We start from the raw sequence: 26776 nt of genomic DNA, 5'->3' as shown, positions 1-26776 counted from the left end.
TTCTGATTTTCTGTCTTAGTTTAAGACCTTGAAAATAGGCATAGGCCTTTAAGGCCTCTGAAGTTTTTTTTAAATTGACTTATACAGAAAAAATGAAATCTGATGAGATACATGAAACTGTGGGAAGCTCTCAGCTTCATTGAAGTACACAGTGATGTGAGTTATGTGTACTACTTTCTTTTAATAGGCAATTTTATTCATGAAAGGTATTCATTTATACAACATTTAAAAGACATTGGTAAACAATATCCAGTGTGATTAGAAGAGAAATTTCAGTAAGAAATTTCAATTAGAGAAGAATCAAAATGATTCCCTACCTAGGTTTTGGTGTCATAACCCACTTATTCTTGCTTGTCTGGTCATCTGTGTTTCTGCACTTCTTTCTATTCAAGGAGTGTTCCTTGCCTTGATACTTTCTCTTATTGCTTTGTTAAAACTCCCTTTGAGTCAGAAACTCAGGCTGAAGTAGAACAAAAGCTCCTTTGGATCTTCTTGAAGCAGCTGCTTCACTGTTTCTTGGCACCAGTAATCCTCTTTTGCTGTTTCTAATATTAGTTGTGCTTCTTTACTCCTTCTACTTGCAGTTCCTTTTGCTTGCTGCTTTCTTTTGGTTACTTTTTGCACTCCATCATTTATGTACAAATCCATAATATTATCTAACTGGACAGAAGCGATTAAGTTAGCTTCACAGTGTCTGGTCTTACTGATTGGCATACACAAACTTCAATCTTCTTTATATCAAACATACCCAGATTCATGAAAGGCTTTAAAAGAAAAGAAAAAAAATCTTCATTTTTTGATAGTTAGACATTACTTTAAGCATCTATAAGATTTGCTATCCTTTTAAATCCAGCATTCTTTTCTTCCCACTCTCTACCTTTGCCCTTAAAGCTCTTAAAGGTTTCAACAGTAACCCTAAAACTGCTGATGATTTAACTAGTGAAATCCATTTCTCAACTGATTTTGTTTCCCCCCCTTGTTTGTTTACCTGTGTTTAAGTCATGTGCAAACTCATGCTTCCACTTTGAGCAAAACAGTATCAAATATGTAAATCGAGTGCGCAAACACATTTGCCATACATTAAAAATCTTTTCTTATAGTAAAATACAAATGAAGCTACGGAACAAATCCATGAGCATTTCAGAATAGAATAAAATTTAGTTGTCCTGCTTATATTTAAAAGCATGCAAATGGTTACTTTCCTTCATACTTGACAGCCAACTATGTAGACCTGAGTTTGGATAAATGAGAGCACCTTGTAGTAGGATCAAATATGAAGAAGATGATGTTGAAAAATTTCTTTTTGCTCTGCTTGATTTTCTATTGTTATTTCTATTATTCTGTTTCGTTTTCTTTCTTCATTCATATGAATGTATCTTCATTCATAAATTATTTATGGAGTTAGCTTTTCTTAATTTTTTTTCTTGGTTTTGCTTTCAGAAAGAATGTAAAGCAATTGCCAATCAGGTAAAGAACAGTAGTACTAAGCTGCCTTACAACATTATGGCTAGAGTAAAACTATCTTTATTACTTTTTTCACAATATTAGACTATTTAATCAGGTTTTGTCATTCGTTTCTTATCTCAAAAGCTATCGCAACAAACAGAACAAAGTACTACTCCTAAAAAGAGCAGCTGTAACAAAGACAGGATTTTTGTTTAGATGCCTATAGGTATCTGCATATCCATTAAAGCTGCAGGGCTGTGAAGCACTGTACCTGTATATATGTGCATTGATGCATCACTGAAATCACCCAAAATACCCAATGTATTTCTGTGGTAGTGGCAGAAGTGCAAAAATTCTTTGGGCAGACAAACCAAGGTTTGTTAAGACGTACCAAGATGTATGTTATGAAGTTACAAAATTTCTCAATTTCAAGTTATGCATGGGTAACTGAGCCTTCCCCATACTTTGCTAATCTCGCCAGTGTGGGTTGCAGAGTGATTCAGCTGACCACATGGTAGATGTTGGGTAGAGGTGTTCTAGTGTAGAAGAGACATTTGCAATGTGCTGGCAAGTTAGAACTTACTGGAGAACACATGGTGTGTTTAGCATGTCAGACACCCAAACACTAAGCAGATGTTTGCTCCCAGTGAGACAGTGGAGAGAGCTGGCAAAAATGTAAAATCCATGGACCGAGATAAAGCCAATTAAACAAGACAGAAAATGATGGGAAAATAGTAATAATGACAAAAGAATATACGAAGCTAGTGATGCAGAAAGCAACTCACCACCTGCCAACCAATTTCCTTCCAGTCCCTGAGCAGCGGTTGCCACCTCCCAGACAAGTTACCTCATCCCCTGTTCAGCATGATGTCATATGATATGGAAAATTCCTTTGGCCAGTTGGGGTCACAGCTGTGTTCCTTTTCAGCTTCTTGTGCACCCTCAGCCTCCTTGCTGGCAGAGCAGCATGAAAAGCTGAAAAGTCCTTGACTCATGGTGAGCACTGCTCAGCAAGACCGAAAACATCAGAGTGCTATTCTCATCCTAAATCCAAAACATGGCACTATAACAGCAACTAGGAAGAACATGCACTCTATCCTATCTAGAACCAGGACACCATGCCATTCTGGCATAGAAACTGGAAGGATGGGAAAGAAGAAACAGCATATGGGCACCTGTTACATACTGTCTTAGATGTGTGCTTTAAAATTAACTAAAACACTACATTCCACTGACTACAATGACTAGACTTGCATTTATTCTACTCGTTTGCATGCCTAATGCAACTACAGACATGCTGATGTAGGTTTTTAATCTCAGTTTGCATTTACTAATCACTTACTGAAAAGTATTTTTTAATACTAGAACATTCAAGGATTTAAGATTCCCTAGGAGAAAGGAATGCACAGCATCACTTCAGTTGCGTTTGTAGAAGTCTTCTGCTTTGTCAAGGGCTGTATCCTGTGTTTAGGCCAGAGCAAATAAGTTGCTGCTTTCACTGATAATATATTTGACAGATGACAGATTTTTTTATTTTTTTTTTTAAGGCAGATACTTAGTTATCAGAATTGTGAATCTGTGACTTTTAAGACCTTGAACTTCTTTTGTCAAAACAGCACAGATGGCTACCTGATTTTGCAATGGATGGAGGAGAAAGGAATCCTCTCTTCATAGACTGAAATTACCAGAGCTTCTCAGAAGAATTTTTATTTTTCTTTTTTTTACCTCCATGCATAGGAAGAGCTTAAATTGCATACATCATCATATAAGTAAATGTTTTTAGTGGATTTTCATACTTCTGGGTCTTTCAGCTCTACTTAATCTCATACTGGGACATATCTTCTAAACAGATTATTTTTCACCTTTGTACCCTTGAGATGTATTTTATTCACAATTATACACCCACACAATTACAGCACAGAGAATGACATTGATTTTGTTGTGGTCAAGTTGTAGAGGAGAAAAAATGTATTTTGTTGTCCACCTCCAAATTTAAAGAACTAACTTTTAGTATTCCCCGAATGATGGGTTTTAATACCACCATTATCGGCAGTTAGTTCGGATATTGTGTATGGACCCAAAGAGATCTAATTTTAAAATTTTAATTCAATTTTTTTTTTACTTCAAGTTTTAAAAAGTCAATAGAACTAACGTTAAATATTAAGACATGGTAGTCTGTGCTAATGTTTAATTTGATAGATGGTAATTTACTTCTGGAACAAGCATTAAATGGTGCAGTAAAGATTGTCCTTTCCATTTTTAATGATTTATTGGATGCATCTTCTTAATTTCATATTTACCATAAAGAAAAATATCTGATAGTTTCTGTTTCATTTATTATTTTGCATATTCCTCTTTATTGTTTAAAAAAGAGTAAATGATAATACTTTATGTACTGCTGATGGTAATTAATTCCAAATCCTCTGCAAAAGACAAGAAAAAAGTACTCAATTACTCTTTATTTCAATTTAGGTAATGCTTAGAAAGCATTTTCCTTACTTAGGTCACTTTGGTTGAAATATCAGGAATTTATAAATTGAAATGTGAGATTTCAAACAAATAGAAAAAGCTAGTTAAATGTTATATTGAAACTATAAAATCCATAAGTAATATGAGGAATCCTGTTTTCTGGAAGAGAAAATAATTATTTAAACCTCAGTGCAGTTTTAGTGATCATATATACACACACGCACACACACGCACACACATATATATATATGCACATATATACACATATATATCCATACATATACATATATGTATATATGTATGTATATGTATATATACATATATATAATTATATCAATATATGAAAAGATATTTTAAATATATAAAAATGTATGTAATGTTTATATTTATATTTAACCTATATTAATGCAAATCTGTATATATATACATATATATATAAAATATATATATATTGAATATATGCATTAAAATATTTCATCTAAGGAAATCCACTGAAGGAAAATTAACTAGGAAAATAAATTTTCTGTGGCATTTGAAAACTTTTATTATAGTACATAGAGTGAGGGACCTTGATTAAAAAAACCCATTAATATATTAACCTATACATCTGTATGCTTCATGGCCACTGAACAGTACAATATATTGCACTGATGGTCTGTTCAAGTTAGGATGTTAAAACAACTGAAAGAAAAACCTGGAATAAAACACTTGTTTACATTCAGAATATTTAGTGTTGAGATTAAATGTTGGAACATTCTGTTTCCTGTTGGAAAATTTTTGACATACAAATGTTCTCATAATATGCTTGGGCATTTTTATTAAATTATTTATATTTTAAGCTATGAAAATTCTTTATCATTAATAATTATTAATAATTGAATGCAATAAGCCATTCAAGTCAGTTTATTAATAGTTTTGACCATTATAAATTTTACTGTACATTAAAGAAAACCTGATATGGTATAACTTCAGAAAGTAGATTTTAAATGCCAAAATTAATAATGTCACTGACATCAGATGCATTGGATTTGTTGCTGCTGGAAGATTTACACCCATTTCCTTGTCTTCCTCTTCCCTCACTCACCATTTTCAACATATTTTTTTTTGTTCCAGGAGGTAATTTTAAATTTTGGAGGGGTGATTTTCTATCATTAGGGGACACACACACAAAGAAAGAAATAATTTTAATTCGAAGACAACAGGCAGATGAAAAGAACTAGATAATGAAGTAACTGAATATGGATTTTTTGTGTACCATCACACTGAAATTTCCTATATACTCTTCAATTAAATGATATAAATTATTATGCAGAAATTTCTTTGTGTCTCTTCTCTTTAGCTTAAACTGGGTATATTTTGTTATTTAGTTACTGAGAGCACTTACATTTGTGAGAGAAATCATATCCTCATGTTCTTGTGGTTATAAAGGTGTAGTTATGTAGTTTTAATTGTAATTTTAAATTAATGAACAGGCTAGGTTTATGTTGAGGCACAAAATAGGTGAAATATAGGTGTTGTGTTCTTTAAATGTTTCTCCCTGGTCTATTATTTGTAAAATCTAAGCACACCATGATGAAGACTGAATAATATGCTGGATAACCTCCTGCCTAAATATAGGAAAGTTATTTTTTTTCCAATAGAAAAAATAAAACCAAAATTCTGCTTTGAAACATGAATATGGAAGTGACCCTTGCAAGATATTATGCCAGAAGTTATTTCATAGTGTTAAATGAGATGCTACAATTTTTACTCCTTCCCAGTTAAGATAAGGTTGAGGACATTTCGTATTACTCTTCAGAATTAAGTCTAAGATTATTTAATTTGAAAAGTAAAAGTACCTTTTGCAACCTATCCCCCAGTAAATAAGGAGTCGAAATCTATTTAATGAGAAGTTAATCTTTTAATGAATGCTTTTTCATGTAAGAAATTAAATTTTCTGAACTACCTTTTTAATTCCCAGTTACACTTTCTCCACTTTAGTTCCAATCAGTGGATCTCTTTGTACTTTAAAATATTGGCTACTTTATTTGTATACTGTATCAGTAGCAGTATGAGAAATCTGAAAGAATTAAATATTTTTCCCCATTCCGAAGCACCAGGAAATTATTAAATATACAGCTCTGTTAAACAAGTTGTTTTCACTTAAATGCAGCAGAGGCAATAAACCTTGCATACTAGTGAATGTTATTCTATGGAGTTTGTTAATGTGAAACATCACTAAATAGTACCAAAGAGATTCTCAGTTATATAATTTCTTAGATTTTCATTGTGTGAAATTTCAGTTCCATTCACATTTAAAAGAAAATAGTAAAAGTCCCCTGAGAACCAGAGTGGTCAAACCTTCTAAGTCTGTCTGACAAATGTCAGAATAAACATAGAATAACAATGTGAATACTAAAGTATTTTTAGCATTGATATTTGTTGTACTGTGTGTTTCTTTCTAATGTACTTATTTGCTTTGTTTTTTAGATGCCAAAATGTATATTATTTTTGGTCTGGATCCTGGATCAATATGAACATTGTTAATACCTTTTCAGAAAATGAAATTTTATGAATATGTAGAAGAAAGAGAGCCAAGTAAAGTGGTTAGAGTGGAGAGTGAGGGATTTTGGAAGATTAAGGTGACAAGATGGGTAGTAATAAGGAGATTGAACTTGAAGGGATTCTGTTGAATAATTATGACTTCTTGTATGATACATACCCTGGTTGGAATCTAGTCTGTGCTAGCTGGATTGAACAGACAGACAGGACAAATCTCTTTTCCAGGCTGAACAGGCTGAGTTCAATAGGAGAGGTGCTTCATTTATCTAATCATCTTCTCTAGACCTTCTGTAACAGGTCTATGTTCTTCCTGTACTGAGGCCCCCAGATCAGGATGCAGCACTCCAGATGGGATCTCACAAGGGCAGGGTAGAGAGGCAAAATCCCTTTCCTGCTGCCCACACTGTTTTTGATGCAGCCCTGGATACAATTGGCCTTCAGGGCTGCAAAGTGCACATTGCTGGGTCATGTCCAGCCTCTCCCCAGCACCCCCAGGTCTTTGGCAGGGCTGCTCTAAATCCATTAATCTTCCAGGCTGTATTGGTTCCAGTGGTTGCCCTGAGCCAGGTACAGCACCTTGATCTTGGAATTGTAAAATGTAATTTCTCAGGCTTGTCCAGGTCTCTATGAATGACATCCCATCCCTCTGACATGTCAACCACAGCACTTGGCTTCTAGTAATCTTCAAACTGGCTGAGGGTGCACTCAATGCTTTGGTTTATATCATTGAAGATGATGCTAAATAATACTGATCCCAATAGGGAACCCAAGGGAAACCACTTTTCCATCATGTCAGAACACTAAACTGTCCAGAACATTACTCTCTGGACACATCTCCAAGCAATTCGTCATCCATTGAATAGTTCACCCACAGAATCTATTTCTCTTCACTTTTGACAGTTGTATGTTGTGGGAGACCATGCCCAAGGCTTTGCAGAAGTCCAGATAGATGACATATATGGCCCTTTGTTGATTGATGTAATTGGTTCATCATAGAAGGCCACTTGGTTGATTAGAGAGGACTTGCCCTTGGTAAAGCTGCACTACTGTTATCAATCACATCGCTGTCCTCCATGTGCCTTAGCATAGCTTTTAGGAGGATTCTGTTCCATGGTTTTCCCAGGCACAAAGGTGATGCTGATAAGTTGGTCATCCCCAGGATCCTCCTTTCTACCCTTTTTAAACATAGGTAAAATATTTCCCCTCTTCCAGTCATCTGGGATTTTGCCTGGCTGCCATGACTTTTCAAGTATCATGGTCAGTGGCTTGACAACTATATCAGCAAATTCCCTCAGGACTCTAGGACGCAGCTCATCAGGTCCCATAGACATATGTATGTTCAGGTGGTCATGAACCTGAATTTCTCTTACGGTGTAAATGACTTTGGTCTTCCAGACCCTGTCTTGAAGCCCATCCACTTGAGAAGTGAGGAAAGAGGATTTGCCAGTGAAGACTGAGGCAAAAAAAGTTTGGAAATAAAAATTATGAGATATGTTGATCATTGCTATTGACAGTAATATCAGCAAGCTCTTATGCTCTAATTTAGTCAGTATACTAAGAGCGTTCCATAGTCCTTAGGTCCGTACTTAGAATGCCTGAAAAAGCACACCTTAGTGCTTTTTAGCTTAAATACTAGAGAAAGAGTAGAGGATAGAACAGAAAACTTGCTGCTCTATAAATCAACCTTCACCTTGACTCCATTGTTGCTCTGGCCTCTCTGCATTTCCGAAGAATATAGCAAAGTTGAAGAAAGTTCAGAGTAAGCAAAGATAACGAACATGGGTAAATTTCTGATTGAAAAGTGATTCATCTACGTAGGACCCTGCAGCTTGGAAAATGAATACATCTGTGGGACAAGGGGAGATACACAAACCATAAAACGATGAATCACAGGGTTATTGAAAATATTTATTAGATTTCTTTTGGATGTCAGAATTGAGGCACATGCTTCATAGTGGCTTATGCAAAATTACCAGAAAGTTACCAGTGGAACAGGGCACCAGGTCTTTTGAGCCCTGATCCAGGGCAGCTGGAAGCTGGTAACACTTACCATTCCATTTTTCACAAAGCTGACAGAATTGCTTAGACAATGCTGGTTTAATTCATAGTACTGCCTTAGTACACTATGAAAAAAAAAAAAAAAAAAAATTTGTGAAGAGAATCCTTGACTTGAAGGACATATATTCAAATTAAATCAGGCTGACTCAAATTGAAAAGGGAAGAGGTCTATTGACTTTGTGAAAGTAAAACAAACTGCTGCTCTTTCAATTTTTCCTCAACTGAGACTATTTTTCCTTCTCTTCTCAGTTAACAGTAAATTTAGGATTAAAAGCCATACCTTTAAATTCCTAATATATATATGTCTAGTATATTAGTGTAACAGGAAGATAATGTGCACAGCTTTTTAATTGGAGATATAAAAAGAAGGGATTATTCATTTGTATACAGCATCATGTTGGGTACTTTGGCTTTTCATGAAAGATATATAAGGCTTACATATTTAAATAATACTTTTTCCTTAGAAAGTTCTCAAGCCCATAATTTAAACAAATTTGTGATAAAAATATTATAGTTCTGAAAGAAATCTCAATTATAATAATTTTGTTTGTTGAAGCCACTCGAGCACACTTTTTTGACACTTAGAGCAAACCAGTGAGTAGTACTTAAGCCAAGAATCATTCAAATTCCCAATGACCCTAGTGGAAATTATGAATGTTAACCAAACTTAAAAAAATGAACAGAATCATAGAATGGATATCATAGAATGGTTTGGGTTTGAAGGGACCTTAATATTCATCTTGTTTCAAATCCCTGACCTGGGCAGGGACACCTTTCACTTGGCCAGGTTGCTCAGAGCCCCATCCAGCTTGGCTTGGTAATGTTGGAAGGGACCACAGTGGAGTCATCTGGCCCAACTCCCTGCACAAGCAAGATCCTTCTAGAGCACATTGCAGAGGATTGTGTCCAGGTGTTTCTTGACTATCATACATTCATCCTTATACTGCTTATGGAAGCTATCACCGTCATTTTTGAGTGTGTAATTAATATTTAATTATCCCATGGTCTTTGTACAGAGGGGAAATGGCTGTTTTTGTACTCAACTTTGTACTAATTTTTTCTAGAATTAATGTGGGTTTTTGGTTTGGTGGGTTTTGTTTGTTTGTTTATTTATCCTTGGGGGGTTTTATTCATTATTTCCTGGGGGAACAAAGTTACTGCTCAAAACTCATGTTCACTGCTATCCAGCAACTTCTTTAATGTGAAAGAAGTTGATTTGGAACAGTGTGGAGTCTCTCAGAAACTCTTGCCTCTGTATGGATGGTCATACCATTTAATTTAGGTAAATATCAAGCAATGACTGTAAAACTGCTGACAGTTCTGAAAGAGGCCAAATTCTAAGATGCCTTTCAACTTCAGCCATTCTGATGAAGTCTGAGATGTTCAGACACAGTGAGCAACCAGATGTCTCAAAATTTGACATTTTAAGTCCTATCAGTCAAGATGTGTAAGAAGTATCCAAAAACTGCTGCCATTTCTGAAAAATCACAGAATTTTAAGGTTGGAAGGGGCCTCTGGCGATCATCCAGTCCAACCCTTCTGCCAAAGCAGGGTCACTTAGAGCAGGCTACACAGGCGCATGTCCAGGTGAGTTTTGTGTGTCCCCAGAGGGGGAAATTCCAAAACCTCCTTGGGCAGCCTCTCCCAGTGCTCTTCCACCCTCAGCTTAAAGTTCTTCCTCAATACTGATGTGAAACTTCTCGTTTCTAAGTTTATGGCTATTGGCCCTTGTGTTGTCACTGGGCACCACCGAAAAGAATCTGGCACTGTCTTCTTCACACTTGTCTTTGAGTTTATATATATGATGAGATTCCCTCTCAATCTCCTCTAAACTAAACAGTTCCAGCTCCTGCAATCTCTCCTCACAAGAGAAATGCTCCAGACCCCTCATCATCTTTTTTGCCCTCTACTGCACCCTCTTCAGTAGCTCTTTGTCTTATACTGAGGAGCCCAGAACTGGTCACAACACTCCAGATGTAGCTGCACTAGGGCCAAGTAGAGGGGGAGGATTGCCTCTCTCAAATTGCTGATCACACTCTTCCTGTTGAATGGCAGCACAGCCTCCAGGTGTATCAGTCACTCCCCCCAGTTTCATATCATCAGCAAACTTGTTGAGGGTGCATTCAATCCCTTCATCCAGATCATTGAAAAACAAATTGAGTAATATTGGACTGGGAATCATTGATTCCCAATTATTATTATCAATTATTATTATTGATCCTTGAGAATCATCACTAAGTACAGGCCTCCAACTGGGCTCTACTCTGCTGATCACTATCCTCTGAGCTCTGTCATTCAGCCTGTTCTTGATCCATCTCACTGTCCATTCATCCAAGACACATTTCCTGAGTTTACCTGCTAGGATGTTATGTAAGATAATGTCAAATTACCGTGTTCTTAGATGTGCCAGTATATTTTTTCCTATAGAAGCTGTCTTCATGATTATTTCTCTGTGCAAAATAAAGGTAAGGAAAGATACTTGCAGTAAACAATCTTTTATGGATATTAGGAACAATTTTGGCTATTGAACAAGAACACTATCATTTTTATCATTGTATTGGGGTGCAATATTGCCTGAAATGCTCACTAAGGCAATGCATATGTAATTCTTAAAATGATTTTGAAATTTTAGTGTGTAAGCATTTACCTTAGGACATCTTGAAAGTGTTGTCTAATGGATCACTGTGGTCCTCTCACAGGGAAGATTTTCCTCAGGCAAAGCTCTTGTTTTGCACTGGATGCCACTTCATAGCTTAAAAGTTCACTTACTGCCCACTTGATGCTGACAGCACACAATGTTCTGCAGGAATAGCTTTATCTCTGTAAACTCTAAGTGGATTTTGAATCAGTTTTTATACTGAAGAAACCTTTTTCCTTGCCAGAGAATTATTTTCACCTCAGTTAGGACCTGACCTTTCTTTAAAAGTATTATTTTTTAGTCTGTCCTGACCTTTTAGATAGAACCAAAACATAAAAGATAGTAGTTTAATTTATAAATCATTCAACTTTGCTTTTCTTTATAATTAAGATTTATTCTGCTTAGAGATTAACTTTATTTATTCTAAGTGAGAAATAAGGGGAAAATAACACTTCTTGTTAAATTTGTTGTATTGCTTTGTTCATAGGCATTATATTTTTCACAGTGAATAAGAGATAAGAGACAAGCACTGGCCAACAGCTCCCTGAAGGCTGGCTCAGGGATCAGGGTTCATTAAGTCAGATCAGGGTTGAGGCCAGCAGTGTAGGGCTTTTCAGCGGTGTTGGTCCCCCTGCCCCAACCAGGGAGCAGGTGCATCTGGTAGTTTGGGGTGCATCTGGAGGCTGACCAAACCCTGGGCACTTGGCATCTCCATGGAAAAGAGGACAGGCCAAGGCCAGGCGGGGACATTAACCCCATGGCTAGGTAGTGCAGGAATAGGGGAAGAGGAAGACAAGCACTTCTTTGGCATCACTTGGGCAGGGACTCATGGCTTCAGCCGTGGGGCCCTGGACCCATAGGCATGTGTGGGAAGAAGCCCCAGGAAGTCCAGTCATGTTTAGGCCCATTAGAGCCCTGAGTCCTGACAGTCATTGGAGAGTACTGCAGTGCTGTAGGGTACATAGAAAAGTAGTGTATGTTTGGTATACAAAACTTCAGACCAAAAGTTAGTTGGGTTATAATGAATTTATGTAATAAGTTATGTTATAATAACTTATGTTAACCAGAGAATCTTGTTATAGCCAAAGGGAACATAACTTATAGTTATTCTAATTAATGTTTTAATGATCTGATAGTCTGAATTATCAAATATAGAAAAGCATGAATGATAAAAAAACACTTATAAAAGTTAAGAGCTGCCTTTCTACTCTCCCCTGTATTTCTTTTGTCTTATTTTTACCCTTTTCTCTGTGCCCCTGGGTGGGGATTACAATGAATTGAGAGCATCCAAGGATCTGTTAGGAGGAGTTTGACACTCCTGGACATGAAGAAGTGAGCTTCCTCTTCAGTCTTGGAGTTCAATTTTTCATTTTTTGTATCATTTCTTAACACAGTCTTCTTCTTTCTCATTGTCCTTTACTAAAATCTGAAAGTTTACACATCTCAAAGTTGAGAAAGTTTACACATCCCTCATTTTGCTTGCTATGCCAGACCTATGTAACTTTATCAGATCATTATTGTATGCAGTACTATCAGAGCACGACATTCCTGAAATGCCGTCAGCTCAAAAAATATTCACTTGGCACCTATGAATTATCAAAAATAGTGAAAACAAACTCAGTCCAAGGCAAGCCTGCATGATTTACAACATAAATTATGTGGCCTTGTATTACTAATGGCAAAACTTTACTTACTGCAGTGTCTCTTAATTTTGTGTGATGTAGGTAAAGTAAGCAATGAAAAAAATATGCTTAAATATTAAAATTTGTATTCAAGATACCTTTTCTGCAATCTTGTCTTTACCATTTGCCAAATGAATGAACAAATTTTCTAAGAACTTTACATGATTTCTAATAAGTACTAATCTGTTTAAAAACATAATAATTAAAAAAATATTAAATATATTAGCTATTAAAATAAACTTCACTGTTGTGAAGTTTACTATATTGGATAGTTTATTATCTTAAATTAGTTTAACAGTCTTTAGTAATAAGTCAAATAGCTTCATCATGCCTAATACTGGATTTAGAATAGAAAATTTTGGCATTTAGCTTAGGATAAATATTAGGCACTCAAGAGCAATGGGACAAAGAGTTTTTCTGTTAAGAATAAATGCAAGAGATTATTTCTGGGTTTAAGATTCATCATTTTCCCACATATCTGAACATCATTTAAAATATTAAAAAAGGCGTGTTAAAGTCATATCAATATATAGTTTGAGCTTTAGCAAGTATTGCTCTAGAACTGTATGTTTGATTTACAAACGGCACTTTGCTTGCTTATAATACTGAACAGATATTAGACAATTAACATCAATATTAAAAGGAAAGTGAGAATTTGATTTTGTTGATAAGAAATGAGAGCACTGTGGATATGATGGCATATCCACAGTGACACAAGAAACAGAATTAGAATTCAGAACTTTAAATTTTAATTTATCTTTTTGTGATATGGTTGCTATATACATTTTAATGTACGTAGTCTGTATAGTAATTATTCTTTCAGATATGCTTATTTGATGTTATAATATCCTTAAAAAAAGGGAAATAACATTCTTGCACTATGATTCACAAAATCAAATTTGAAAGAAAATAAATATGCAAGATAATATTTACAAGGCTTTTTACATGACAATTACAATAAAGCTACTATTTTTAAGGCCAGTAGCTGTGAATACTTTCCATGCCCAACATTGTATTGTTCATTTCATTGATTCCTATAATATTGAAAGTCTTGAAGAAATTTTAAGTTGTATTGTTTGGAGTTTTTTGGTATGATTATGTTTGATCATACAGATCTATGTTACATTGATGTATTTCTCTTTTGAAAAGAAAGCAAAGTATGATTATATGAAAATACTTATTTTGTATTTTAAACCTGCTTTTTCATTTACTAATTCGTGTTTAGTTTTTGATTTTTTCTTTTTCTTAAAAGTAACAGGCCTTTCAAAAAGTGCTTTCTCACTTTAAGTAAACCAACTAAAAGAATATTATCCATAGGTGGGCCTATGTTGGTGATTTTCATATTTTTTTCTATTAAACAAACATAAATTGCTGCACTAAAATCTATTATTTGGACAGATATGTTAAAAAAATAGTATCTCTCTGTTTATCCTGATTTTTGTAGAAAGGACAGAAATTATGTTAGAGATATTTGCCATTTTGTCTGAATCTTCAGATTTCCAAATGTAATCAGTTTGATAACATTAAGATGCATAAATTTACCATATTTTCAGTATCTACTTAAAAAATGTAAAATGATCTTAAATTTACTGAGAGGGATATGGAAGATCATCAAGACATGCATTTGTGTATACTGAAGTATGTCTTATCTCCTGCATCACTGAAAATTTCTGGTTAATGCTTAATTGTCACATTTAGACTGTTTTGGTATATGTCTTACTGTAGCAATTGATTGAATTTACAAGTCTACATAAAAAAACAGAGAAAAAGAGACGAAAGAGATAACAATAAGGAGGTTAAGAAATAAGAAAGCAGAAAAAAGGCAAGCTTAAAAATAATCCTAAGAGAATGCAGGAATGCAAAAAAGTTAATTCTGGTACCAAATAGAAATAAAAATGAAATTCTGAGCCAAATCTCACAAATGTGAGCAACATGAAAACAAAAGGAACCAAAAGGACTTTTTTAAACATCTGGCTAGACAGCTTTTGGAGTTTTTGCAATTTATGTAAGTCCAAGTATCACTGCCTGTTTGAACTAAAGTCTAGAAATTTGTTTTGAAACCTATCTTATTCATTAATGTATTTCTTTACAACCAAAGTTTTACTGTATTTCTTTAAAACCACAGTTCTATTTCTGAAAGCTGGGAGCTGAAAATAGATTTTGTCAGAGGAATATTGTATGGCAGCCATTAATAATGATTTTATGTTCTAAAATCTATGTTTATGTATCTGTTTCCTTTATTATCTATTACAATTTGATCCTAAGAACAGGTAAAGATACTAGAAATTTATGAAGAATAAAATAAGTGATTTTTTAAAATAATATGTCTGGAATGACATATGTTAAAAGAGTCAAATAAGCTGTTAAATTGACACAAACATGAAAATTCCTTTCATAGACCCAGAATATATTCTTCTAATTAGGTTTCTAACTTTACTGGAAATTTTTTGCAAGCATCAGATATTTAATGACAGAGAACATCAAAGAGAACAGTTAATTAAGATAGGAAAAAAAGCATCTTCTTAATAGGGTGCATGGGTCACTCCAAAAGTAGTTAAGTATAGGAAGGTTTTAGGTAAGGAAGCTAAATAAGCTTTGACTAAAAGTTCTTGGACATCTGAAAGAAGAATGAAGATGGAATATAGTTATTCATATTTTTAAAAATTCTATTTATAATTGTAACTCACTCTTTTTTTTTATGAGATATGATGTTTTTTTTATTTTTTATTTTTTTCTTATGACTGTTTACACTTCTTTCTCAATTACCCATTGCAAAATGATAGATTGGCCTTTTGCTAATAAGATACACAGAAAAAGTCCCAGGCTGACCTCATGTCGGTCTCCTCTTTAACACCTTCCTGTAGTCTGAGTCCCATTTAGGGTCATCTCCCTCAAGGTCATCAGCCTTATTTGGGAAGGCTATGGCTGGATCATATGTGTCACAAGAACTAATAAAGTCCTATACCTTTATTCATCCTGAATAAATAAGATAGTAAATATTCTGATTTGCTTTCACATTTTGAACTCAACATGGTTTTAGGAATTAATCAGCAAAATAAATTCTAATGAATTAGAATAGCTGTTGGATGGTAGCCTTATATCCCATTTGGTCTTAGGAACAATTTGCATGTTTTTATCTGTTCTTCAATCACTGAAGTTAAAAATACATTTAAAAAGTAGTCACAAATAGGCAAGACTTTCTACCTAGAGTCCAGTAACAAGTGGACCACTACAAGTGTCTGTTCTGGTACAATGTGTTTATCAATGAGCTTCAGTCAATGACAGAGAGCAGCCTCATTGGATTTACAGATGACACCAAAATGTCAGTCATTTTAGTCAAGGACCACTGGTCAATATAGCCGAGGACAGGGTTGTCATGGGGATACAGACAAGCTGGAAAATGAGCCAACAGGAATCCTATGAGACTCAACAAGGGTCAGTGTAAAGTCCTGTAGCTGGGTAGGAAGAACCCCTGGCAACAGGAGTGTCTGATAGCAAGGAGCTCTGCTGAATAGACCCTGAGCATCCTGAGTTATCTTAAAAGAATGTGGTCAGTAGATTAAAAGGGAAAGATTTTTGTCCTTGTCTCAACATTTCTGTGGCCACAGCTGAAATAGTGCCTCAAGATTTGGGCTTCATGACAGGGAAGATGAGTTTTTCACTGTAGCAAGTTCACTAGAGGTTTGCCTGGATGGCTGGGGGCTGGAGCACTTACCCTGTGAGGGAAGGCTGAGCAACCTGAGCTTGTTCAACCTGGAGAAGAGGGGACTACTTACAGGAAAGCTTTCCAAGGTCAGAGTCCTCTAAAAGGACAAATAAAAAGATCATTTTCAACAAGTGTTTTCACTCTGTTAGATACCATTTTCTGCCTTATTTTTTTTCTGATGGATGCTTCCCAGAGTGGGCAAAGGTATTTAATATCTCCCTGGATTGTTCCCTCAGGAATTATTTATAAAAAGTTAGTCCATTAGATTGATTGTTAATTGAACTTCTATTATGAGTTTATCTGGGGTAAATTTTCTTTGGTATCATGTTTACATCAGGAACCCTGTGTATACTTGTAGCATATTGCATATGCAAAGTATGTGCATCTAGCACAGATTCATAAACTATTTTTGGAGCTTTGTTTCAGGCAAATGTCAAAGGCTTTTGCCTCTTTTCTTTACTAAAAATGATCCTGGAATCAAGAACAACTTCCACTTCTACATAAATAGAAAGACTTATGGGTCTCCCATATGTTTGCATTATCCTAAGTTTTAACAGTTGCAACACTTTTGAGTGGTGTCTTGTTAAGACTAGTTTTCTGAACTGAATTTCTCTGTAGATCATCAGCTTGATCTTTTTTCACTTCTACATAGCTACAAGTTTTAAGTGCAAATACTGCTTCAAATCTTTCCTTGTGTAAGCAGGCTAATTTGACATGTGAAACATCCTCAGTTTTACTGACTTTCATCTGTTCTCCTTCCACAGAGACTTGCTTAGAGAAATACTGGTCCAGTCTAGTAGGTCTCAGATTGTTTTAGTGTGGACTGATCAGGTTCTCTTTTTTTGTGAACCCATGCCCTAAACAGCAATTATACTTTCTTAACCCCATGTCATTACTGCTTCCTCATATGATTTATCCTGGCAGTTCCTCAAGCTTCACATCTTCTTAGTGGCTGATTGTGAATTCAAAGTGATGCTCTGCCTCTGAATTGACCTTTTTGACTGCAAAATTTTGGTTTAAGCTTTTTCCAAAAGCAGAGATCATTCTTCTTTTCTTCCTTTTTGTGCCATTTATCATTAAAAGTTCTTCTCTTCTATTCTTTCCTTTTTTTTTTTTTACTAGAGTATTAAAGTAAAATAATATAAGAGCATTTCTTTATCACATAGAAAAATACAATTTTTAAAATAATCTCTTTGACAAACTGAAAAGTCAGATGTGACTGCAGAAGACTGAAGTGGAGAGTATGTTAAAATGCCCATGCAACAAAGGTGTTTCAATTGTCCTAAAACTGTTCATAAAACAAAGACATAAAAATTCATATTTTGTAGATTACAAATAATATTTATGGAAACATTGATGGATCTATTCTGTGCAGTAGCAGACACTTACAAAATTGTTTATACATAACATTAATTTTCTCTCAAAATCCACCATGTAGATGAAGTCATATTGTTTAACTTTACTGATCTTCTGTATGAGTTCTTCAACGTAAATGGATGTAGAAGCCTAACAGCTTAGGTGTTCTGTTTGAAAATTGTCTCTGTATCAAAACAGTACTTTTCAGTAAGCAAGGTTTCTAGCTTTAAGTAAGTTTAATTTTTCTTGCTTATTTTCTTTTGAGATGAACTTTCTTTTAAGTTGTTCTCATTTAAAGTGTTGTGCCTATTTAAATAAATAGGAGAGACCATGCCATTTGATGGAGATTTTGAATATAGTTTTGCTTTGACCTTGATATTGGAAGCAGGTGAATGCCTGTTCTTGTACATTTGCATGCATGATAAAGATATGTTCACATAGATTTTGTTTTAATAACAGTGGTTATGTAACATACATTAAGTTTTCTTTGTTTTAAACAACATTTTTCTGTTCCAAAATATCTCTTGGCCATGCATTTGTATTTTCTGTGTTTTAAACTTGATACCAATCTGTCAAAATATTTATTGTATACTGAATCACGAGTAGTCTAGACCTTTGATATTATGCATATTGTAACAATTTTCTTCTTTTATTATGAAATAAAGAATAAAACATGTCTAGATCTATTTTAGTTACTTATCCCACTACCATCATAGAACAGCAAGTAGTTTTTGGTTTGGTTTCTGACACATAAACCTGGAGTCTTACAAGGTGCTTCTAAGGTTTTTTAGTTTTGCAGGGGAAACCACCACTATGAGTTAGAAGTTCTGTACTACACAACAGATGTTACAACATTAAATGTCAGATAGCAAAAATAATATGTACCCACATCAGCTTTATTTGTTGTCCTTATAAAGCTAACATATCCTCTTATCTTAGTATTTTTAATAGTATGATAAAATAAATCATTTTTAGCCTAAAATTTCTGCAGCAAACAAAAGAGACCTATTAGCAAGGCTGAGCATTTTTGATATGAGGATCTCTTCCATTATTTTATAAAAAACATTTGAGAATTCTGTCAAGAGCTCTGATAAACCTGGTGCCTTAAATATACTATATAATGCTTAATTCCTCTGGGAGTCTTGTTTACATTTTCTAGTGGACAGATTTTTCTAAAAGTGTGAAAATCTTGTTACTTTCCATCCTGACATCACCCATTGCATTTAAAAGACAAGTCTCAAAGTATGAGAGGAAAGCTCAGAACCAAAAAGTGTGGAATATTACTGTTTGAGTCACTGTTCAAGGGCCCCTAATCATTATGATGGAATAAAAAGCCAAATTTTAAAGATACTAGTAAAACATAGTAAAAACTAAAGCATAGTTCATGCTGTATCAGCTTTGTTTATGCTGTTTTTTATGGTGAATTTTGTCATTCATTTGAAAGTAATTTATTCATTCCAGTCAAGATGGAGATTCTACTGTGTTAAGATGTTCTAAATGCTCACAGGTGAGACACTCGACTTCCAAACATTTGAAACCAAATATGGGGGACGGGGAAAATTTTAATAAAATATTGAAAAAATGGCTTTATTTTTTAAATACTAGAGAACTTAAAAATTCTACTAATGCTTTCACAATCAGGACATGGGCAATTTTTTATCTTATCAAACATTTTGTGTGTGAGGTTTTTTAGTAAAATAATCTGGTCTATTACAGAAAACAGAGAGCAAAAAGAGAATTACATATGAAGCCTTTTTAGAATCTTAAGTATAAATAATAATGCTGACAAGTTTTGTTTCAATTTGTACCTTTTATTATTCATCTACACTTGGCCTCCTGTCAAGTCTAAATGGGCTTTTAGAGCCCTGTCAAACTTTGATGAAAAGAATGAGCATATCTGGCAGCCTTATTAGCAGCTGGTACTGCTGCTTTTCTGCTACTTAGGTTACTATATAATGCTGCCATTTCACTCCTCAATAGGATGGTTACCAGTTTTCTAAGCGTGGGGGCCCTATTGATGGTATAGCTGTATATTTTGCTCTAGCCATGCTGATTTCAGGACTGAATATGCAGGGGTGGAAATTATGTGTTGTCATTATGACTGGTAAAAAAGTTCAAGTTTTGAGGACATTTAAAACTTAACATGTATTATCACTACTATTACAAAATGTTCACTAGTATTAAAAATGTTCTGATTTCTTCATTTTTTAAAATAAAGCCTATTAACTTTCCTCTTTTCATGTCAGTTGTCTTTACTATGTTAAGCAGAGGGAAATTTAATCTTTTAGATTGATCAAGAAAACACAATACAAAAGAAAAAGTTAGCATCCAGTACTACTGTGTGTCCCACAGGTTCTTCTACTTTCATCAAAACTGCCTCCACTGGTGAGTTAGAGGAGCATATTGCAGCCACTACTGGTGCCATTACTGTTGCTAGCACATCTGCTGATGTTGCTGTATCCAGTGCAGTGACCACCTGTAGACAATCCACTGAAGAGCAACGAGTACAAGCTATGAATGTAAGAAAATCAGTTCTGGAGTCGGCCACTTACAAGGATACACTCTCTCTTCATCAAGCATATTTACAAGGCGCGAGAAGACGACCAAGAAATGCTGAACAGATAGAAAGAACTAAAGAACTTGCAGTTGTTACTCATAGAGGTATTGGATATTATTTTACTTGTGCCCATGTAGTTTTTAAAAAATATTTTGTATAAATTAAAAATGAAAGTTCAGGTATCCAAATAGGAAATGCAATTGAACCAAATGGGAAAGGGATTAAATCTGTCTAGATCTGAGTTCTAGCAGGGCAGTCAAATGGAAAAATGAAATTAGTAATAATATTGCTTTGGTTATTTAAATTGATTTGATTTATAAAAAGACAAAATATACATTTAAGGAGTTTTCTTTTGATTTGACTCTAGCTTGCATCATTATATTGCACAATAAAGCCTAGCGTAAGAGACATCAGATGAAAATTTAGAGAATTGAGATTAGAATATTAATCTATTCTGCATATGTGATTAGATATAATTAACCATAGCATAAAAAATGTACTTTATAAATAGCTGCTGTTCTAAACTAGTAGGTGATGCAGTTGTATTCATCTCCCATCTGTTTAAATCTTCAGTAAAATTTTGTTTTTAAAAAATCTGTACATATTCGTTCTATCAAACACAAGATCAATGATCAAAGCAACATTTAGAACACTAGGAAATTCAGCAAATATTAAAGTGTTAAAGCTAAAAATCTTATATTTTTCTATATTGAGATGATCTAATCTGCATGCTAAAGTATTAATAATGAACAACATTTGGCATATAAAACTATCATTGTTTACTGTGTTAAAAAATAAATGTCTACATCTGAAACCTGAAGCTGACAAAAAGCAATCCTGGAATGTCTTCATTTAACCAGCAGAGTTTCAGAGAAAAATTGTATGTGGTGTGTTTTGAAACACATACAATTCCAGGAAAAGATCAGCTTGATTTTGCAGGCTAATTTTGTTGAATACCATTTATTTTACATTTCAAAATTTTATTATGTGCTTCATATTAATCAATTGTACATGAAAAAATTATATTCATATCAATTTATACATAAATTTATTGATGAGAAGCAACTTTTATAGCCCAAGCAATTTGTAAAAGTCTCATTATGTGGTTGATACTTTGTAAAGACAGTTTTATTTGGAATCTGTTGTCTTTCTGAATAGTCACCTAGTATAAGTTATTGTAGCTTCATTTACTAACACCTTTTGAAACAGGAGAGCTGCAGTTCTTCAGAACTTTAAAATATATAATTAAATAGAATAAATGAAAAACAAACACTGGCTTTGGTTTGCATATGAAATAGAAATCATTAAATAGATATTTGTGTTTCATTTGTATTAATTTCGGTGGAGATCTGAAGTATTTTCTGGTTATTGACTGATATAAATTAATCAGCGGTTTGGTTTGTACTGGTTGTGTGGCTGTACACTCACGAAAACATCTTTGGTCATGTTAGAAAAAAATGTCTTTTTTCATTTATGAGGGAGCATATGAGATGCTTTATTAATATCTTCTAATTTAAAGATATAAGAATGTACTACTTTGGCAGTGAAATATGGCAGTAATTGTGATACACGTATAGTTTTTCCCATTTCCTCTTTGGAATCATTACACTGAAGTGGCCTCTCCACTGTTTGCTCAGTGTTTCTTTCTTCTCTGACCTGTTCTTTAATACAAGATACAGGTACGGCATGTACTTCTAAATTATTTTATTAAAATATAGTGCTAAACATTAGGTTATATATATATAAAAAAGGAGAATCATTTATACACCAAAATACTGCTAAAATAATGTTATGGTGCTAATTTTTTACATTTTAAAATAGTACTACAGATACCAAAAGGTATGACAACCCACATACAAGTGAAATCACACTTGTATATACCTTAGTGGAGAAGAAAGGCCACATCTAGTTCTGTGTGCATTGTATTCCCTCATGCAACACTGAAAGTCTTGATTTTGCCAGCATTCATTATACAAAAACTTTAAATTTTTTTACGGTGTCTGTTACTCACAGAACAGTATGTGTGCATGCTATTAAAGGGATATTCCTGTCCTGAGTAAAAATTTACCATTTTTACTCAGCAAACACCAATATTTGATAACAGCCATTAAAACATATCAAATGACATTCAATAAATAACCTACAATTTTCTTCCATGAAATTTTCCCTACTAAAAAGACACAGACATATTCTGAAGGAATTTTTGTGAATGTGAGATAGTTGTTAATTGACTTGAAGGAATTTTTTATCATGGAGGAATGTTCCAGAGGTATTTCTATAGAGTTGCCTGCAGGTTATTATTAACGTATTTTATCCTCTCTTTGACAGTGTATTATGCACAGAAGTTTAAAAACTCTGCATATTAAATAACTGTGGAATTATATAAGACCTACTTAAGAATTTTATATTAATTTCTTTTAAAATTATTTCTCTATTTAATAGCAATTAAAAATTAGTTTGGACTTTGGAAATGCATTTTTTGCTGTTCTCTAGATTGTAATTTAAGAATTGCACACACAAATTAGGCAAATTAATTCATAATTAAGAAGAAGAAATTTAATACACTAAATATAATTACTAAAACTTACTCTATGTCTGTGTGAATATTCAAAATTGTAAAAATGTATTGTACATATAGACCTAACTAGGCTTTTTTGAGAATATTGCTAGTAAGACCCAAGTAGTGCAGTATTACACATTATACATTAGTATTATACGTTAGCATAGATGAAAAATCATAACTTCAGAAAAAGAGTAGTACTGTTGGCCTTCAATGGGGTTGTTCTGTGAATAAGGTGTTTAAGAATGAGTAGACAATAACAATGCTCTTTTCTTTTGTAAACATTTTTTGAAGTTTATGCATGAATGAGATGTATAAAGAGAACTAGAGGTTTATATATACCCAAAATTCAACTGTTAGGTGTAAATTACTGTCTTGGACTATACTACCTTAATAATTTAAATTTTGTCAAAGGCTGACTGATTAATAACTTGTCTGAGCTTTTTAGCTGGAAAAAGGAACCTTAGGTGGATTTGGTGAAATACTTTCCTTAAAGGTAGGGAAGTACAAGTATTATTTTATAAGGCAGTAGTGAGATATTTTGAGGAATACTGTACATGATTATAGTTTCTTCATCAACAAGAATTCAGTCTGAATCAGATAAATAATGGTACTATAGTGGTGTTATATTTTCCCAATCCCACGTTACAAAATAAAATATAAGACAAGGTGAAAGCATAAATTTTGAAGTGAATGTCAGTATGTAGCGAACTTAAATAAGGACAAGTTAGTATATAATATGTAAATATTTTTATTAGGGAGATGAGCAAGAAGAGTTCTTGTTATTGGAACAATGAAAGCTTGTAGAAGGAGGGAGTAGATGAAGAATGTGTAGCTTACTTTCAAGATGCACTTTAAAAGGCTAATGAAAAATATATTTAGATAGGATAGCTGGTAGTGAAAGCCAGCACCTTTTGGGCCCTTAGTTCTAATGAAACCAAGTGGTAAATTCAGGAAAGTTTATGTCCTCATTTCAGAAGAAGGGGGGGGAAAAAGGAAATCCTCTTTCATTCAGTTAAGCCTAGGAACTTCAAACACTTAGATTTTAGTAGAAATTCTTTTTGATACTATAATCACAGTTTCTAGTATGATCTGTATTTTTCAGATGTGAAAACAAGAAGATAACTAAACATGACAGAAACATGATATTTCCAAGTGGGTTTTTTTTTTTTGGGTTTGTTTTTGGGTTGGTTTTTTTTCCTGTTTAAATATTTAAGAATTGTTGGCTTCATCATGATTAAAAATAGAGGCTAATCTGATATTTTTTTTTTGTTTTCTACTATTTTTCTTTCATATGGTGAATTCAGAGTTTAGTAATGCTATTAATCCTATTGAATTGTTCTATAGTTTATATCAGCTACATACGTATTAAGGCTTTAGAAGTTTTATTTGTGTTTATGCACACATCATGAGAGATATTTTAGAACTTTTTCTTGTGAGGGCTTATATAGCATACTTTTAGTGACTAAAGATATGTTAGGAGGCATATGGTCAAATATTAAAAGGCATTTGTACAGTGTGCATAATAATATGACTTAAATTTTGATCAGCCCTGAAGTGGTTAGGCAGTTGAGTATTGATTGTTGGTCTCTTCCAAATAGCCTATTGTTTCTATTCTATTCTATTCTATTCTATTCTATTCTATTCTATTCTATTCTATTCTATTCTATTCTATTCTATTCTATTCTATTCTATTCTATTCTATTCTATTCTATTCTATTCTATTCCATTCCATTCCATTCCATTCCATTCCATTCCACTCTATTCTCACTGTTCATTTTAATATGGAAATACACGTGCATAGTCATTAAATGCCCCTGAGAAACAAATGAATACCAGGTGTAAACAATGAAAAAGACTTCTAGTACAGTTCGTAAGTCATAAATTAAATTTAAAAAAATAAATAAACAGTCTGAAGAAAAGATACAGTAGTTGGAGGAAAAAAATTGCTTAGTAGACTCAGGCTCAAACAGTGCCAGGAAGTCTTAAGGGATGACTCTAGTAATCATCTAGCAGTTCACAAGAATCTCAGTGGTTTCCTTAGGAAAATAATTTCAAGAGAACTCTGGATTATAAAAAATTTTATTACTCCAAATTTCTCTTTTTAAAGACTAGAAATGTCACTAAGCATTTGCAAATTTTTAGCCACATATCCTCAGTTTGAAGAAATATATATGTTTTGATAATTTTATTTAACTATTTTTAAAAAAAAAGTAATTTTATGGATATCTCCATTCTCTTTCTCTATATTTTCTATTACTTCCTTGTAAGCATTTGTAATTTCTCTGTTCTTTCCCCTTTCTTCTATAAGAAACTTGCCTTATGCTTTTTGATATCTGGCTTTATGTAGTATCTAATGTCTGGAAAAAAATTAATCAGGGAGATAAAACTGTGCTGCTGGGTGTACCCTATTAAACCAGCATCTCTTTTTCCTCCTGTTTTACAGGAGAATTTATGATAGTAGAAGGCAAGAAGATTTTAAGGTTTGTTGCAGGAAATTAAATCATATGCTAATGAAGCTTTTGAGAACAAGAGAATGTTAAGAGAAAATTATTTATCATGTTTTTGGTTTGGTTTTTTGGAAAGATCATGATAAAAGTGTATGCTAGATCATTACTTTGGAAATATAAAACTTCTAAGGATTTGTTAGAAAGTATGTATTCATATATCTTATTTTTTGAGGTTTACTTAGAAGTAGGAAGAAGAAAGGAGGAGTAAAGATGGAAATGTTTTTGAAGAGCTGTTAAATATTAAGTCTAGTAGGTAATCAGTGTGCATATGTCCTCAGGGTTTTTTGCTTCTTTGTTTTTGTTAATGAAATCCAGAACTACAAAGATAGGAATCAGAAGAAAGTAAATATATTTGGCAGTAAGACTTCTAAGATTATTTCTATAGAAGAAGGTTTGTATGTAAGTTTTCTTAGGAAATTTTAAAAGTTTCAAGATATAAGCATAACACAAATGTAATTTAGCACTGAAACATTTAATCACTGAATTACATTTGTTTAATATTTCATAATACTTTTCCAAATACTCGATATGTGCAATAAATCACATAGATATATTCTGTTTGGTGGATGAACCCTATAATGGATGGTTTGTTAATGTCAAGATTTTTATTAGATAAAAAGTAATAATAATGTCCTAAACTTCTTGATATCTTCCCACTTGGGAGGAGGAAAGGAGATAATATTTCATCCAATAGTCAAGTATGGAGTGATTAGAAGGAAGAAAGGGAAAAATCAGTCTTACTGATTTTAATAAATGAGTTTTTTTAATATTTTAATTGAATTATTGCCTTTTTGTACTTCCCTGTCAATTTTCTTCTCAGAACTTGTTTTTCCTATTCATCTTTTTTGCAGTTCCAGCAGTTCTTAATTGTTTTTCATTATGCTATCAATGTTTACTTCTATAATTGATATTTGTCTGATGTGTTTTGTCATTAGTTTCCCATTGTATTTCAGGTTTTCTTCTTTTGACCACAAATTGTTGGTATAAATTAGATATATTTAAGCTATAATATATATATTTTTAAAAAGCAGGTAAATTATAATTTAATATTAAAATACACATATTAAATGTGCTTCCTGCCTTATAAATAATATTTTTTCAAATCGGAGAAATTTGATACACATATAATATAGAATATAGTAGAAAAACTGCAGATCTGATGATTTTAAATGAGGAATACAGTGCAAAAATTCAGTGTAGTAATGAAGTAGTTGCAATAATTTGAAATATAAATCTTCTATACAATTTGATTT

General features: G+C 33.4%; 1 protein-coding gene across 3 annotated transcripts in view; it reads left to right on the top strand.

Moving 5' to 3' along the window:
• The window catches only part of CSMD3 (CUB and Sushi multiple domains 3), a 573013-nt gene that overhangs the window by 212958 nt on the left and 333279 nt on the right, over positions 1–26776 (top strand). The window contains exon 7 of one of the 3 annotated variants that reach the window (XM_058831782.1): positions 20249–20557. The exons of the other annotated variants lie outside the window; for them this stretch is intronic. Within the exon in view, the coding sequence (XP_058687765.1) occupies positions 20249–20557 (309 nt within the window). The remainder of the gene's footprint in view (positions 1–20248; positions 20558–26776) is intronic. 3 annotated transcript variants of the gene reach the window in all.

Source organism: Poecile atricapillus, chromosome 2 (assembly GCF_030490865.1).
Source record: "Poecile atricapillus isolate bPoeAtr1 chromosome 2, bPoeAtr1.hap1, whole genome shotgun sequence".
Classification (NCBI taxonomy): Eukaryota; Metazoa; Chordata; class Aves; order Passeriformes; family Paridae; genus Poecile; species Poecile atricapillus.
The sequence above is the reverse complement of the archived record's forward strand: the minus strand, read 5'-3'. Positions and strand labels throughout refer to the sequence as shown.